Below are 14,907 nucleotides of genomic sequence, written 5' to 3' on the forward strand. Positions count from 1 at the left end.
TTCACAAAGGGCAGGTCAAGTCTCTTCACTCACAGAATTTCACAAGTCGTTTTGCTAGCACCCAGCACAGTGCTTAAACATAACAGATGCTCAATAAGTATTTCCTGCATGAACAACCATAAATTGGTACAGGGTAGCAACATCCACAAAAGGCATAAGGGCATAAACTCTTTGATGCAGAAGTCCAATTCTGAGTGAAGTTAACTGAGACAAAGCATATATATTCAAAGATGTTCACACAGGAATGTTCATTACTTGGATGTTTTATAACATCAAAAACTTCTGACTTTTATATGTTCATCAATAAGCAAAGGAACAATGCAGCCTTAAAAAAATAAACAAATGAGACCTAATGAAACTTAAAAGCTTTTGCACAGCAGAGGAAACTATGAACAAGACCACAAGACAACTCTCAGAATGGGAGAAAATATTTGCAAATGAATCAACAAAGGATTAATCTCCCAAATATATAAATAGGTCATGCAGCTCACTATTAAAAAAACAAACAACCCAATCAAAAAATGGGCAGAAGACCTAACTAGACATTTCTCCAAAGAAGACATACAGATGGCCAAGAGGCACATGAAAAGCTGCTCAACAATCACTCATTACTAAAGGAATGCAAATCAAAACTACAATGAGGTATCAACTCACACCGGTTAGAATGGGCATCGTCAGAAAATCTACAAACAACAAATGCTGGAGAGGGTGTGAGGAAAGGGAACCCTCTTGCACTGCTGGTGGGAATGTAATCTGATACAGCCACTATGGAGAACACTATGGAGGTTCCTTAAAAACTAAAAATAGAATTACCATAGGATCCAGCAATCCCACTACTGGGCATATACCCAGAGAAAACCATAATTCAAAAAGACATATGCACCCCATTGTTCATTGCAGCACTATTCACAATAGCTAGGTCATGGAAGCAACCTAAATGCCCATCGACAGATGAAAGGACAAAGAAGATGTGGTACATATACACAATGGAATATTACTCAGTGGTAAAAAAGAACGAAATTGGGGCTTCCCTGGTGGCGCAGTGGTTGAGAGTCCGCCTGCCGATGCAGGGGACACGGGTTCGTGTCCCAGTCTGGGAGGATCCCTGATGCACAGAGCGGCTGGGCCTGTGAGCCATGGCCGCTGAGTCTGTGCGTCTGGAGCCTGTGCTCCGCAACGGGAGAGGCAACAACAGTGAGAGGCCCGCGTACCACAAAAAAAAAGAATGAAATTGGGTCATTTGTAGAGATGTGGATGGACCTAGAGACTGTCATACAGAGTGAAGTAAGTCAGAAAGAGAAAAACAAATATTGTATATTAATGCATATATGTGGAATCTAGAAAAATGGTACAGGTGAACTGGTTTGCAAGGCAGAAAAGAGACTCAGATGTAGAGAACAAACGTATGGACACCAAGGGGGGAAAGTGGGGCAGGGTGGGGGTCGGTGGTGGTGAGATGAAATGGGAGATTGGGATTGACATATATACACTAATATGTATAAAATAGATAACTAATAAGAACCTGCTGTATAAAAAATAAATAAGTTTTAAAAATTCAAAAATAAATAAATAAAATTAATTAGTTAATTAATTATTTTTAAAAAAGAATGAGGTTGGAAGACTATCAAAACAGCACACAACAGATCACACACTCAAGCCCCGGAAGATGGGGAACTGCCTTAATTCCCCCACTTCGGATCACATCTCCATGCCTCACAAGTCTCAGTCTGACTGGGCTAGCTTTGGCAAGGGGACGGAGCTGGATCAGGAGCCGCTACTGCCATATCTGGATCAAGTTCCAGTTTGGGTTTATCATCCAACACCGAGCCAGACATGCCTAGCCACTCAGCTGAGAGGAACAAATTAGGATAGCTCAAAGAATAGGCCTCATACGGCATCAGCCTGAAGGAGTTTATGACCCTGGAAGAAATGGATCAGAAGAAAGGATCCGGGGGACTTCCCTGGTGGTGCAGTGGGTAAAGACTCCACACTCCCAAGCAGGGGGTCCGGGTTCATTCCCTGGTCAGGGAACTAGATCCCACAGGCATGCCGCAACTAAGAGTTGGCATGCCACAACTAAGGAGCCCACCGGCTGCAAGTAAGACACGGTGCAAACAAATTAATTAATCAAATAAAACAAATATTTTTTTTAAAGATCTGGGAGTATGGGATCTGTATGATGGACTTTGTTTATGCAAACCCAATTTGATTACTGCTGTGTACGCAGATCACCTGGGCTGTACAGGTGACTGGCTGATGAGACCCTTCACGTGCCCCTCCTGCATGGAGACAGTTGATGCAGCACTGCTTCTGTCCTACGAGACTAACTGAGCCAGTGTCTCTCACCTGACTTCAAGCGAACTATCATTTTTGCTGGTTTTGATCTTTTGTCGTTGAGCCCAAAGGGCCAGGGATTGGGAATTAAGATCATGCATGAAAGTTTCCTAAAAATTCCTGAACGGTTGCAGATGTTGGGGAAAAGTATGTGATATTTTAGAAATTTAGGGGGAAAAGTAGGATGCTATTTTTATGTAAAGCCTTCACCCAGTGTTTAAAAATATAATTGTATTTAGATCTTGTTATTGCTCCAGTACATAGGAATTGTGTAAAGTGTTACAGCAGCTACATATGTTTAACTTGTGTGTCGAAGATTAGAATAAAGATAGTGGTTGTTTTTCCTAAGTGAGATAACTTTCTTCTTCCCCCTACCCAAATTCCTTTCTGAAGTTACTGGCATTTGGGTCAAGGTTTTATTTAAAGCTACATTTTACAACACTGGCACAAAAAAACTAGTTTTATGCTTGTTTGCATACTTCTTTTTTTTGAATAAACATAGAGCATTTATTTTTTACTTTATAGGAACTCCACAAGTTAAGGTCCCATTGTTCTTTGGCTGTGATTGTTGTTACTATTGAGGTTGCTGTTTTCTGTCTTTGCTGGTTCTTTCTAATCTACCATTTGCCATTATTGGCATATGATCATCTCAGGGTCACAAGATGGCTGCTGTAAAACCAAGAATCATATTCTCACAAAACAAGGAGGGAGCAGAAAAAGAGTCTGAATACTCATTTTCCAAATGCATATTATTTATCTTTTTACAGAGAAAAATATCATTCTCATAAGAACAATAACAGCCTTCCCTTAATTACTCATTTGCCAAAACAGATTGATATGACCATTCATAAGACAATTCATGGCAAAGAGGGATAGGATAATGATTGTCTCAGCCTAAGAAGGATTTATCCACTGAAGCTGAATGCTTCACTCCTCAAAAAATCATAAAGTTCTATGAGCAAGGAAGAACTACTAAGGAACTGTTAAAGTAAACCATTCAGAATTGTTTGTCCAAGACCATATGATTCTTTTTTTCCATTGGAAATGGAATTCATTGCCTTAGGTCTTCTTAAATAGTGTACTCTTACTGTTGGGGCTGGCTCTGTGCTTGAAAACCAGTTTATTTATAACCTGTTACAAGTGCGATGTCTACTGGCAGTTAAGAAAGGCAGAATTCAAAGTGATCTCCTAGCTTGTAAGCAAACCGAGATTCTTTGTCCCTCTTCTCATTAAAAAATGAGTTAATGTGTCCAGAAACTAACTCTAGTAAACGGGTTTAACAGTACCCTTTCTTATGTGTTTCATCTAATTATTTTGGTTGTTAATATGGTGATAATTAAAAGTCAAGGTAAATTTTCCACATTAAGAATTCTGATTTATTGAGCTTGAATTATGCCACCATGCTTATGTAAAAATGAAAGAGGCACCATGGTTAAACTGAGAAAAGTTTCTCAGTTGTAACAATTTTGACTTATTCTTTCCTGTGACCTCCTTCCCTGTTGTTTTGAACCACAGCAAAAGGATACTGCATGTCTTCTTATTGTAGTGCTGAGGTTACTTAAGTCATATAAAACACATCTCAGTCTCTGTTTCTTGGAAGGAAAGTCCTACTAGGTGACTGACAATTCTAAGCAGGGAGAATGAAGATAAATGTGTTTCATGTTTTGCACACAAATGCAGAATTTGTATAATCACGACTTCACAGTTGTGATCTCAAAAAAGAAGGAATTTCTCCTTTATATTTTTCTTGCAATTTAGGTAAGAACACTCCGAATCTCTAAGCTTCTGAAGTGTTAGAAGTAGAGATGGTCTAGGAAAGATGGAGTTGTAATGTTTTACCCATTTAGCATGTGTGTATTATTCCTTATGTACTCGAAGGTGACATATTTGTTCAGCTCAGTGATACTACAGCTAAAAAAATCATTCATTACTACAAGGAGAAGCAATCTCAACCTAACAAATCAGAAGTGTTTCTTATTATTTTATATTGAGTTGAATATTTGACTCTTAACACTTTCTTACATACAAAACACAAGTCTCTTGAAGGGTTCTTCATAAGTTCATTATACAAGAATTTAGTATGTCATAAGCACTTAAAGATTTGACATTTAACTGTTCATTAATTTATATCCAACTACATAAAGCAAATTTGGAGGGAAAAATAATAATAAATAAATAAGAATGATGTCTCCAAATATTTTCCTAGGAAGATGTCCACCATATATTAAATTATAAACCAAAATGTCTGAATACTATACCATTCAATCACATGTACAGTCAGTTCTGTATATCCAACGGTACCATATCCTGCAGATATGGAAGGCCAATTATACTACACCATTTTACATACGGGAGGTGAGCATCCGAGGATTTTGGTATCCATGGGGAGTCCTAAAACCAATCCTCCTGCAGATACCAAGGGAATATCGTATATGCTTACATCTGCATTTTTACATCTGAAAAAATATGTGCTAAATTATTACTGGTGGTCACCTCTGAGTAGGGCGCAAAATTGCCTTCCACTTCATACATTTCTCTGACTGCAGTTTTTGCATTCAGCTTACATTAGCTTACATTTCTATTGGAAACAGAACAATTTAAACACGGTCTGCCTCTTGGGGTTGGCAACTCACCTGCAGATGAGGTAGCCAGTCCTGTTTAAACCATGGGTACAGTGGACACCCATAAGTCTGTCTATAAAACAGGTGTCCCTGATCACCTACCACATGCCCTCACCTCTTCCTCTCGTTTTGTTATTTTCCAATGAATTTAGCACCACTTGACACTCCATATATTTACTTATTTATTTATCTCTCTCCCCCACTAGAACATAAAGTACATAAGGGAAAGAACTTTGTTCTTTTCCTACTTTCCTACTTCCTAGAACAGTGCCTTCAACTTAGAAGGTGTTATACAAATATTTGCTGAAAATGAATGTATGAATTCTTTGCCCTTTCACACTACCCTCTAGTCAAACCAGAGGCTGCCCCACCAGAGCACAAGTTCAAGCCCTGTGCCTTCTGTACCTGTTCCCAATACCTGGGTTGTCCTTTCCTCATTCCGGCAAAATCCTCTTCCCCCAAACCCAGCTCAAATGATGTCTCCTCGGTAAGGCCTTCCTCGATTTTTCCTCTAGTTTCCTGCTGCACTTGATTCTTTTATGATAAGTAACCCATTTATAGTCACTACATGTTTACCTTTGTAGATAACTGCAAGTTGCTACTGAACAAAGACTTCTAGTCACCTCTGTATCCACGTGCCCTAACAACAAACCTATAAGGCTCTCGGTGTTTACTAAAACAATTTATTTTCTGAGTCTCTACCAATTCTAGGGAGTGGATAGTAGAGTCTCCTCCTCATTATCAGTGAGGCTGGCATCTGTGGGAGGGGCTTAGAGCAGAGGAAACCACCAACGGATCATAACTAAGGTCCTGAGACTGCAATGGCTGAGAGCATGGTGAAGTTAGCCCACTGCATGCAGAAGACCCACACACGAGTCAGCATATGCAATGGACTACACTTGGTATAACATGTGAACAATCAAGGTTTACAAACGTGTTCTCAGGCACTCGTAAGGATCTTCTAGCCCATGTGGAACAGACAGAACACACACAAAGGAGCCTGGAGGAAGTAAGAAGTCCAGCAGCTGTACCCTAACATCCTAAGGGGTAACATTTCTGTGACTACAGTTTACACAAATCAGATAATTTGCCTCCTTTCTTGACACCCTGCTTATCACAGGCAAGGACAAGCCTCTCAAGTTTTAAAGCTAAAGTACAGGGAAGATCTGTGTATAGGTCTAAAGATGTTTAAGAGCTAGTACCTGCATTAAGCAACCAGGTTACAGAATGAAAATTTATCTTGAAATTCCAGTGTCTCCTTCTCTCTCTCAACTCCTATCCCCTATCTTCCCACCTCCATCTCTATTCCTTCTCCCCTACTCCCTGTTTTATGTATATATGTGCATCATTTTATAAATACACGGAATATGTACTGTCTGTCAGGTTTATTTAATAAAGTGCACACTCCTCAGGCTAAATTTAGAAAGAGGACAAGATGAACACCTTCTCCTGTGGGTCACTGGTGTTCCACAGACGAAAGGTTCCTCAGTCTGAAAACACAGCCAATACCATGTTCCTTCTGACAGTTAGATGCTAGAAAAAGGCAGGCGGATCCTTACAATTCAGACGCTATTAAGACCTACTAACAACAGAGTAGATCTTAAAGCAGAAACAAGAAAACACCAGCCTTCTAAGCTCTTCCTGTCTGAAGATACGTACAAGAGGTGGCAGTGTTCTCCCTCACTTGCACCCAAAGGGTAAAAGCAGCAAAAATATCTTAAACACATATGATAACGAAGCCACTCTTCTGGTCCACTCTCTTTTGTTTTGCTTCTAGGGATGTGTCCCACGCCGAACCTTTGCTTTTTCTTTTCTCTTTTATATACGCTAAGAACCTGAGAGGCTTAACCTTTTCTTCCACATCTCAACCAATAAATAAGACAAAAGAACATTTTTATCTTTTTATGTATTTTCCATTCAAATTTTTAAAAAAGAGTAAGTAAGCTACTTCAGTTCATACTTCTCACACAAATCACCTTCCAAACTAAACTAAGTTGTTTGTGACCATAAACAGGAAAAACACCATACCCTATCAGCACCATCAGACATTTCCACCTTAATGTTACCAAACACAACAGGCCTAATGTCAGAACTATTAAAAATGTTAAAAATCCCCAACCCCACTCAAAATGCATACCAAAGTTCAGGTAAAGGAAAAAAAAACAGAAACAACTCACCATTATCTTTATTTTCTTTCAAAAACCCATTAACAGCACATGGGAATTTAAAAATAGTGTCATCATCTGGCACCTGAAGCCCAATTGTACAAATTCTTAAATAACGAATAGTTTCTGGTAAGTCCTATAAGGCAAAACCATGAAAATATGTATTACTTCATTTGTCAGGAAAGAATAAAAATTTAATTAGAGAAGGCAGAATATAAACCAAGAGAGTACATTAAACTTAATATGTCAGTCATTCTGATGAGAGCCATTTTTTCCAAAGCTGCTTTAACCAGTAAGTATCACTTGATTTTCATTAAAACTGCAGAATGGACAGTTACTAGGCATGCAAAAGGAAAAGCAAATCTATGTGAATGAATGCACATGTAACTCAAAAGGATATAAACAGTTCCACCTACATTTATGTTCTATCTTATATTTCAAGGGCCACAAAGCGGCTGTGATTTAAGTAGAATAGTAGAATAGAGTCAGAAGAACTTGGATTCGAAATAGGAAATAGAGCAAATTTCAGGCATTGTTGAGAACTGGTATTCTCGGGGTGGGAGACAGTAGACTATCAATAGAAGACAGAAAAGGATAAGTAAAAATTCTGTAGTTCTGAATTTAAATGGAAAGTAGCAGTATGTACCTATGACATATTTTATATTAATAACAAACATACATATCTCCCAGCTCTGACCACTGAAAAAGTCTAGAAACAACTGATGTCATATCAAAAGGACTCAGGAGTCACTGAGAAGCTCCAACTAGCCAAAAACAGGGCCTCATTCAGAATAATAACTGTAATGGAGTCCACGGTGATATGAATAAATACATTTAAAAAGATTGGTCACCACTGGAGGATATTTGTAAATCAACTCATTACTTTGAAAACTGCTAAATAAAAGAAGAGGGCTTCCCTGGTGGTGCAGTGGTTGAGAGTCCACCTGCTGATGCAGGGGACACGGGTTCGTGCCCCGGTCCGGGAAGATCCCACATGCCGCGGAACGACTAGACCCCGTGAGCCATGGCCTCTGAGCCTGCGCGTCGGAAGCCTGTGCTCCGCAACGGGAGGGGCCACCACGGTGAGAGGCCTGCGTACTGGAAAAAAAAAAGAGGGAATTATGCCTCTACAACTGGGCAACCAAGTAGTTGATGAACGGAATCTTCTCCTGATAGAAATATACCCAGCTAATAAGTGAAAAAAGAACAACAGAATTCACCAGTTTTTGAAGCCTCAACTGAATTAATGGATGGAGGTATGAATCATCTGTGACTGCTAATATCACAGAAAGAGACAATTATATGTCTCCATGGAAGAACACATCACCACCTATGAAACTGTCTTGCCAGAACAAAACATGCAAGCTTCATTCTGATCAACAACCAATTTACAGAAAATAAAAGGATGGAAGGTTATGTTAACAACACATGGAATGTAATCAACAAATCTAGATGGGACAAATTACCTGGTTTCTTTAAAGATAAAATTCAAGGAGGAAAAAAAAAGTGAGAGAGACATGGAGGGAGAACCTATAGATTAACTAAGACCTCAGAGACCTAACAATCAACGGCAAAGTGAGGACCTTATTTGGATCTAATTCAAAATTCTTAAAAACAACTTTTTATGACATTTAGGAGACAACTGCAAATTTGAGCACTCACTGGGTATGTAATATTAAAAATGATATTAAGGAATACAAGTCCTATATTTTAAATATACATACCAAAAATGTATACGTGTAATTACATGTTGTCTTGGAGCTGCTTCAAGATACTATGGAATAGGGTGAAACAGGTGGGGGTATAGATAAAATGTGACAGCCATCAGTTGGTAAATATTAAAGCTGGATGAGTTCATGGGTATACAAGGAACATTCACAGTATTTTGTATACTTTTGTAGATGTTTAAAATTTGTGATCATTGTTTAAAAACAAGATGACCCTGTAGAAAACAGTTTGGAAGCGGCTCAAAGGTTGAACGTAGAGCTACCATATGATACAACAACTCTGCTACTACCTACACTGCATATCTAAGAGAACTGAAAGCAGGGATTTGAACAAATATCTGTACACCAATGATCATAGCAGCCTGATTCACAATAATTACACGGTGGCAACAACCCAAGTGTCAATCAACCAATGAATAACAAACTACATTATACACACAGTGGGATTTATTACGCCAAAAAAGGAATGGCGTTTTGTTCCATGCTATAAGATGGATGAACCTTGAAGACACTAGGTTTAGTGAAATAAGCCAGACATAGAAGGACAAATATTGTAGATTCAACTTACACGAGGTACCTAGAACAGGCAAATTCATAGAGACAGAAAATGGAATAGAGGTTACCAAGGGCTGGTGGGAGGAAAAACGGGGTGCTTACTGTTTGATGGTTACAAAGTTTTTGTTGAGGATGATGTAAAAGTTTTGGTTATACACAGTGGTGATGGTTACACAACACTGTGACTGTAGTTAATGCCACTGAACTGCATATTTATAAATGGTTAAAATAAATAGGATTTACGTATATTTTACCACAATAAAAATAGAGGAATAACTGAGTTGAAATTTCAATTCTTCCTTTTCTGAGAGTCAGTTTCGTCGTCTGTAAAATTAGTAATTGTAGTTGTCTATCCTCTGAGCTTAGTGCAGAGTAAGCACTCAGTAGGAGATATCAGTACTACTTCCACTTCAACAGCAAAGGATTCTTGTGAAGATTAGCTAAGTCAATGGATATGAAACAACTTTCTAAATGGCAAACTGCTATACAAATATTAACAAACATTAGGTGTTACTGTCTCCCAAGGCCATGGAACACGTCAGAAGAAGGATAATTCTTTGGCACTGGTATGTCCTACATGGGCCAAGAGAATATATGGGTTTCTGTACTGTATCAGAAGGTATTAGGAAAAGAAAGCATAAAACTTAGAGAACAATTGTCTTTTACTGTGATGCTTAAACATGCTCAGGCTACTGCTGAAAATAAGTGCTAAAGACATAATGGACATACCTTTCTTTCCTTTCAGGCTACTACTATTCTTACTAAAATTTACTTCATTTTCAAAATATAGAACATGGAAGCTTATAGAATTTCTTAAGCACATCTAGAGTCTACTGCCAAATACGATAGTTCAATTCGTATCTTTCATCTCATTTTGAAACAGGAATTAGAAATGTGTATTTAAGGAAACCACTAGCTTCCTGTTTTGAACCCATGAAAGAAGAACAGGATTCACCTTAGCATAAGATGATAAGTACTGAATTACTATGAATTATTACAGTATCAGAAAGAAGGTCATTTTCAATTACGGGTTCCATTTACTTCTGGCTTATAATAGCGGCGAGTATATGTTAAGTCAATAATCAGCCCAATTTCTTCATTCTGTTCTTGGAGTTTGTTATTTTTTAACAAGCGGGAAAAACATTTTGGAGCAAGATTCATTTCAAAACTCTGTCAGAAAGAATAAAATAAGAAAGAACATGTGTTTAAAATCCTTTATTATATTATCCATTTATTCAAACCCTGTGATGCTAACATATGAGATTCCAAGTAAAGTTTCCTGCTCTGGAATTTACAAGCGATATTACAATCCTTTCTTCCAGAGAGATTAGACACAAGAAAATAAGCTCACTTCTAGACATTTACTTCTGTTTGTTTATTTCATGTTGGTCTCCTAACCAGACTGTAAACTCCCAGAAGGCAGGGACCACATCAATTTTGCCTACCACTGTATCGCCAGCTCCAAGCAGAGTGCCTGTAAATAGACACATAAACACTTCTTGAATATCCACCTATATGAAGGATGGCTTTCACTGCTAAATATTCTTTTATGTATTTGCCTTATATATGTACTCTGTTCCATTGATCTGTTTGGTTATTCAAGTGCCAGCAACACACTTTTCTTTTTAAATTAGTAGACTACTTTTAGAGCACTTTGAGATTCACAGCAAAACTGAGTAAAAAGCACACAGTTCCCACTTATACCCTCTCTCCTTCACCCCACACAGCCTTCCCCATTATCGACGTGCCATACCAGTGTGCTTCATTTCTTAGAATTCGTGAACCAACACAGACACGTCATTATCAATCAAAGTCCATAGTTTATTGCATTCATGGTACAAGTACCTGACTATTTCTTTATTTCTAGTATAGTCATCCCCAAACATTTACATACTGAGAAACATATTAGTTTCTTATAAAGTATTTTCTTCTTTATTTATAGTTAGGGCATTCCATTGGGTTTTTTTTTACACTAAATACAAAAGTAGGCTGTATTTATCTATGAATTCCATTTCTGGATAGTAAAGGAGGTATTAAAAAGTATTTGCTATAAAAAGGGAAAATGGACTATGACAGGGTTGAGAGCCAGGGCTCTATATGGTGAATTCAGATTTCTGGAAGCATACGGTATTAACTTTCGCTTACCTTTTTTAAAGGAACTTTGAAAACAATGCAACGAGTCCCAGGCATCCGCTGTCCCACTGGGAGATACTCTTTCCACCTAATAATATATTGTTTGTTAGGCAAATTTTATCTTAGGCTGTCTCCCTGCATAGGATGAACGCGCCTTGAAAATGGAAACCATATCCCTCTATACTAGGTCTCTCTCCTCTTTCTGCTTTGCATTGTGCTGCTCCACTTATTCAACCCCCCCCCCCAGTAATAACCTATACTTCCCTTGTTCCTGTTTTCCCGTCTTGAAAACAGATAAAAGGCAACTAAACAATGCAAAGGTCTCAACAAATAAGAGATATCTAAAACCAGAGACGGCCAGAACTTCTGTATCCCTGATAAAACCTAGCCCGGTGTTGACTTCTAAGGTATCATGAATACATGCCTGTTGACTGAAATAGTTTAAACTCAATTCTTCCACTTCACAGTTTATTTTTAGTCCTCATACAAAACCTGATAACAAAATTCCTTAATGCTAGGAATCACAGTGAAAACTAATATCTGAACTGAGTTCTGTAAGATGAGTTAGAACTAAGGTTAATTCAGTGTGTCTGAAGCATAGAAAGTGAGGACAAAAGTGGCACAAGATGGGGCTAGAGAAGCAGAGAGGATTCTAGACCACGCAGAGACTTGAAGGCCAACAGTTGGTTTTCTATTCTCACAACAATGTTTTGGAGCGATGGTTATGAGCAATGCTCCAACTTGCTGTTAAGGTTTCTTGTGTGAAGAACGGACTGGAAGGAAACAAGAAATATGGACGCTAGTTAGGACCTAATTGCAACCGACAGGCAAGTTCAGTATTAGATGTTGAGGAAGAGTTGACAGATTCAAAAGAAATTCAGGAGATAAACTGAAGCGGGCTTTATGGGGTATGACATGGAGGAAAGGAAGGTCTTAGGGAATTAAAGGGTTTACTGCACACATGAGCAAAGTCTCCAAATTAATCATTTGAACGTACAGAGGTAGATCTCTCAAATGACACCGGTTAGGAAGCAACAGTACGCCCTTTATAATTCCTAGAGACAACACAGATCAACTGTTTTGATTGAAAATTCGGCGGTACCGGTGCGTTTTTTCACTCAAACTTACTTCCAGTTCCTCTTACTCACATTTTCTGTGCCAAAACAACACAGCTTGAGGAATTGAAGGGGATTCTATTTTGGTAATTAAGGAGTGTCCGCAACACTGACAGTCCCATCTTCAAAAGCAGTCCCTCTGCATTTTACCCGAGGAGCAATGACTAGAGCCTCCCTTTTAAAACGATGGGGGCAAATCAGAACATCACACACTGTCGCTTTCAGCTACTGTGAACTGAGCCGCGAGACGACCAAAATCCCCTAGCACAGCACGGACGCGGACGGGGCAGCGCGCGGGGCCAACAGTGACAGGAGACAGCACAAGAGACGAAGCCCAGGCCCTGGGGCTCTGAGCTCTACACGCAACGCCCACGGGCCAAGGCGTATTACCTTTCCGGGATGTCCTTTCCGCCCTTCCTCTTGGCCGATGAACGTCCGGCCGGAAAAGCCGCGATCCTGACTCCAGCGCTCACGGGCATGATGCCACTGGCTCATGTGACCCCCCAAGATGTCGCCCACCCAACGCCACGAATGACAAAGCCGCCAACCCGGCGACCCGGGTGCCAGAACAAGGCCCCGAACCACAGGTGCCTAGGCACAAACACACGCAGCTCGCGGACCGCCTTCTACTGCGCATGCGCCACTTCCAGTCGCGATGACGTCATCACACCGGCCGACTGAGACGTTTGATTAGTAGAGGACTCGGACGCCTGCAATTCCCTGCGAAGCCGGAGGATGGCAGGAGAGGTCTATTAGTTCGTGTGTGTATCCTTCGGAATTCCAGTCATAAGGGACATGGAAAGTTGTCCCACTCTCCCAGATTCTTGTGTGATTCTTTCAGATATTTCCCAAGTGCTTACATTCACACTTGTTGTATCTTGTATGTAAGTATTTGTACGTAATGGATATCCTGTATTTTATAGAAGAGCAGCATCCTATACATAGTCTACAATCTGTCTTGGATAGTGATTTTCCCAGTCAATTTATGTGTACATCCATTCTATTCTCTTTAATAGCTGCGTAACATTACATGGCCAGTCCAACATTCATGGACTTTTAGTTGTTTTCAGTTGGGGGTTTTTTGTTTGTTTCTGTCCTCTGTTACAGATAGGCTGCAATGTGAACATCTTTATACATGTATATAGCTATATATAAATTTCTAGACATAGAATTTCTGGAATGAAAGAGATGCAAACATAAAATATTGAAAGATTTTCAATCAATCTAATCTGCCTAATCAACATTCGAAAATATTCTATCAACTTATACTCCACTCACAGTGAAACATTTATTGGGTTCCTATTATGTGCCTGGTAGCATTCAGGAGGTTGACAGTATGTATTTACGTTTTACACAATACCAAAAAATGCCTGAGAGAGACAAGAGTGGAGCTAACGTATAACATTTGCTCACAGTATCAGGCATAGTGATCTGTACCCCTTAGAAAAACTATGAATCCTGCCACAAGTGGAACAGCAAAGAACAGCATGTCCTACAGTAGGGTCTGAAGGTATAATAGCATACTAAATTCCATTGTTATTTATAATAGGAAATGTTTTCTGTTAGTTTTACTTTTTAGTTTCTAATTTCTGAAAGTATCATACATACACTGTTAGTAACCTTCACAACCATTTGAGCTGGGTAAACGGAGTCAGGAAGGTCACAATTATTGAATGAGTGAATGAATGAGTAAGAAGGTCACTAGCTTCAACGTATCTGGGACAGTCATCGTCTAACCAAGTTTCAATCCACAAGCACTTATTTACAATTCTGAAAACTTCCACATAATTACAAATGGGACAATATTAGTAAATTACTATTTGGATAAAGAAAAGATACATGTCAGCTCAACAGAGTTTACAAACTTACAATTAGGCACATTCAATTTGGTGCTAAGTCATATAATATTCTTTTGCAATTTATGAAAAATATCCAATAGGCACGTACTGGCCAAAAAGTACAAATGATACAAATATCTACACACATGACAATGTACAAATTGTGACATAAATCTATCAGAAACTAGAAAATCTATGTGGGTCTTATAGCCAGCTTGCTAAAAGGTACAGGCTTTGGGGGGGAACACCAAAAAATCCAGACCTGGCCATAACAGGGTTTCCAGAAAGTATGGGAACTAGCAAAGTGTAGGTCTCTGGATGGGAGTAGGTCCAACATGAGATAAAACAATGCCTTCATGGGTATGTAGTATGCTGGAATGGAAAATATAGGAGCAAAGGATATTTGGAGAATCAGACAG

At 39.1% G+C, this 14,907-nt stretch overlaps 1 protein-coding gene and 1 pseudogene across 2 annotated transcripts in view; one reads left to right on the top strand and one right to left on the bottom strand.

Annotated features, from left to right (window-relative positions):
- Window positions 1-13,272, bottom strand: part of LOC131755776 (RNA/RNP complex-1-interacting phosphatase-like) — a 76,972-nt gene extending 63,700 nt beyond the window's left edge. For both annotated transcript variants that reach the window (XM_067032162.1, XM_067032161.1), the window contains exons 1-3: window positions 13,041-13,272; window positions 11,548-11,623; window positions 7,133-7,256 (exon numbers count right to left, since the gene is read on the bottom strand). In XM_067032162.1, coding sequence (XP_066888263.1) covers window positions 7,133-7,256; window positions 11,548-11,623; window positions 13,041-13,129 — 289 coding nt within the window. In that variant the 5' untranslated portion in view covers window positions 13,130-13,272. The remainder of the gene's footprint in view (window positions 1-7,132; window positions 7,257-11,547; window positions 11,624-13,040) is intronic.
- LOC131755493 (RING finger protein 11-like) lies at window positions 1,667-2,331 on the top strand (annotated as a pseudogene).
- Window positions 13,273-14,907: the final 1,635 nt, after the last annotated feature.

The sequence above is a fragment of the Kogia breviceps genome, chromosome 4 (assembly GCF_026419965.1).
Source record: "Kogia breviceps isolate mKogBre1 chromosome 4, mKogBre1 haplotype 1, whole genome shotgun sequence".
NCBI lineage: Eukaryota > Metazoa > Chordata > Mammalia > Artiodactyla > Physeteridae > Kogia > Kogia breviceps.